We start from the raw sequence: 3,479 nt of genomic DNA, 5'->3' as shown, positions 1-3,479 counted from the left end.
TTACTACAATGGTCAAGTTCGTACAGATACAATCACACTTGTTTATTGATTGATATGTGAATTTTAACGTCCGAAATCCACCATATGATGATGTAAGCCGCCATAGGTGAGGGCTCCAAGTTTAGACCCAAGGGTTCTTTATCGTGCATCAAAATTTAGGCACACAGACCTGCAGCATTTCAGCCTCCATCGGAAATGTCGCCGAGTACCTTAGCCCCTACACCACCGCGGCGGAAGAATAAAGCATGTGGCTGTCGGCACAGTTCCTTGCTGCGGCTTCTACCTCATGTTTGTTACAACCTTTGATTCATGCTTAAATTATACCATGAGCGTCTCTCACGCAGTATTATCATGTCTGATATCATTAAATTAATACGTCGGTCTTTTCATATTTCCGCAGAAAACAGCCACTGGAAGTGGAGCGACCGGCTGGGTGCTACAGAGAAGTGTGCTTCCACCTCTACGCGTGGAGCGATGGAGATTTATCGAAGTGGTAATTGTTGTCGTGCTTCTCTTGTCCCAATTAGAGCGCCAGAACGAGGGGATGGCACGGGGTAAAAAAGTTATGTCACGAGCACATCCTTACCTACAGCACTTTATTTTTTTCTTCGAACGTGCGACTTACTTTCAGTAAGATCGCAAGCGCGTGCGTGGGTACTTGCCGACCTCCCACGACGGCCTGGGTAACTATGCAGCCCGCAATGCTCGAATCAGCAAGTGGCCATGAAGTTGGTTGTCTGGCGTGGTCAATAGGCTATGTGTCATAAGTTGTATAAAGAACGTCTTTAAAGGTGAGATGATGCGCGGAAAGCAATCAGGACACCGAAAAGAACTATACTAACAACACAAGGACTGAACAGTGAAAGCTCTTATGAGATCAAAACTCGGGTAACGCGCATCGCCTTACTTGTCCGCCGCCTCGACCGGTTTCCATAAACACATCGCAAGAAATTAAATCAAATAGGCTAATACGAAGAACACAGTGGGGCTTGAGCTCGGGTCCATTGGAGTCCAGCACAGTATTCAACTATTGTGTCACGTTGCTGCACGGGACTTGTTGGCAAATTTGCCTTAGGCATGCTTGATGTCAGGAAGGCAATCGTGTTATTGCGACTTATAAAGCGTTTTAAAGCAGCGAAACAACAAGCAGTCGTCGCACGATGTGAATAGCCTAACGAGTGGGTTGTCCAATGCTCCAAATAATATCAAAAACTTGTTCTTGTTAACCTACTAACTGTGGCGAATACCCACTTCAGGAGTAATTCTTCATCGTCGTCAGCGACTGCACGAATAATTGATACAAAATTTCTTGCAATTGCTTAGCGGATGCTACGCTTCCCAGAAGTATGACGAAATTTAGCATAGTGAATGCGAGTTTATTGCCCAAAATATTTTAATAATAATGTCGCTGTGGGTATCAAGTAAGTGTGTTTGCTGCAGTTACCCATAGAGTGTTCAAAAAAGGCCGTGGAAGGCCGCTCTTGTAGCATCCGTTATGACTGTTCGGTACATTCCGCTAAGACCTGGTGTTTTCTTTGTAGAACGAAGGCACTAAATAGACAAGAAAACAAGCTTCTCCGCATGCGCGAAGCCCCACATTCAAAGGGAAGACGACAAAAGCATCTTTTTTTTTGTGTGATAAAACTCGTGGTATTAGGCGATGCTTTCGATATACGCAATCTTGAATCTTTTAAGAGATCACGATGACAGGCTCACACAAGATGCGCCTTTGTTTTGATAACGAAAGCCTCTTCTATCAGCATACGCTTTCTTCTATCAGGCATACGTTCTTCTGAGCATCATCATCAATGCCCCATTTTTTCATTCTCTTTGCTCGTAGGCTTCTTTATAAGATCTTTGTTTGCTCTTTAAAATGATGAATAATCAAGTTTGGCGCAAATGGACGTGTAGGCTTCCTTGCACTGTGTTTTCATCCGATAATTTAGTTTCCGCCACTAAGACAATTATTTATTGAGACGAAATGTAGAATTACTGATTTTGTGAAACCACAAAATACACAGGAATGTACACAAAGTAAAAGAAAAAGAAGACGAACGCCCGTGGAAGACGTGTATTCTGATCGGCCCCGCTAAAGCCACGTCTTCAGAGGTCCCTGTGCCTATTTTCTTCGTCAAACATATCGCCTTCCGGAACCAGCGAGACAAGGATGCTACGCGTGGAGTACGACCGGTTGTTGCCCCTGTCGTCCCCAGCAACAAGCGTAGCCTTCGTGTCACTCAGTATCGACTCTCCCGACTCCCACGTCAACTACATGGACTTGGGGAGGCTGGAGCTGCGCTGTTTCTGCCGAGGCACGACCTTTCATGTGGACAAACCAGCTGTCGGAGTCGGCAAGACAAGGAAGCAGCGCGAGGACTACGAACGGTTGCGGCCATTGTCGTACCCAGCAGCAAGCGTAGCCCTCGTGTGCTTCAGCATCGACTCTCAGTACTCCGGGGAGAACAACATGGCCTCGGAGAGGAGGAAGCTGGGCTGTTTCTGCCGAGGGGCGCCCTTTCTTGTGGATGAAGTAGCCGTCGGAGACGGAAAGGCAAGGAAGCAGCGCGAGGACTACGACCGGTTGCGGCCACTGTCGTACCCAACCAGAGCCGTCGTCAGCATTTCCTTCAGCATCGCCTCTCCCGAAACCCGGGAGAAATAAATAGCGTCGCATAAGCTGCAGCCTCACCACTTCGGCGCAACCACACCTATTGCTGTCGGATATCTAAAATGCCCTTTAAAACAACCCCACACATTTTCGGAGCACACCAACGCTTCGCAGGTACCCACCGCTTCTGGAGGCACGTGCAGTGGGTGGGCGAAAGTGAGAATACTCTAGGCTGCCACTAGAATGCTCTGCCATAACAAATGAGGGTGACGAGGTTATCTATACGGTAGCGGTGGTCATCTTACACCTGAACACGCCGAAGAAAACACTAAAGACAAATTGCAGTATTCCTTAATCCCTTCCCTGACAGGAGCCAGTTTGAGGTCGCACAAGCTTCTCGCGCCGCAGTGTCGTCGTGTCTTCATTGTGTGCAATTATCGAAATATGTTAATATCTCGCAGTAGTTACATTTTATGGCTATATTTAAATAAATGCGTTCCGAAAAACGTTGTGTTCATTCATTCTTTGTATGTTCATTCAATGTGGACTTCGCCTGTATTACTAGGGGGCAGCAACGCGGCTAGTGCGGACTTATATTGACTTCATGCAAGGACAGAACAAAAGGATGAGGATGGAAAGTTCTTACCTAACAAACAATGCGATGTTCCAGGTGACAGGGAATCGCAAGAAAATTAACTTAATGCGATTCAGCGTTGCCCGCTCATGAATTGAAATATGTCTCAATAAAGAAAGCCAGGAAGCTACAAGGGGCTTTTAAGATTTAATTTCCCACCTCATGATAAGTTCTGTTAGTGTAACGAGTGAAAATGCCGTGTTATATCGTAGCGGTGAAATGGTAGGTATATTATTC

The 3,479-nt window shown here is 46.2% G+C and overlaps 1 protein-coding gene across 1 annotated transcript; it reads left to right on the top strand.

Moving 5' to 3' along the window:
* The first annotated feature begins 2,167 nt into the window (after nucleotides 1–2,167).
* LOC119176750 (uncharacterized) lies at nucleotides 2,168–2,662 on the top strand. The gene has a single exon (XM_037428107.2). It carries the CDS (start codon nucleotides 2,168–2,170, stop codon nucleotides 2,660–2,662), a length of 495 nt encoding a protein of 164 aa, XP_037284004.2.
* The last annotated feature ends 817 nt before the right edge of the window (nucleotides 2,663–3,479 follow it).

This window comes from Rhipicephalus microplus, chromosome X, assembly GCF_043290135.1.
Source record: "Rhipicephalus microplus isolate Deutch F79 chromosome X, USDA_Rmic, whole genome shotgun sequence".
Taxonomy (NCBI): domain Eukaryota; kingdom Metazoa; phylum Arthropoda; class Arachnida; order Ixodida; family Ixodidae; genus Rhipicephalus; species Rhipicephalus microplus.
This window is presented reverse-complemented; position numbering and strand designations above follow the sequence as displayed.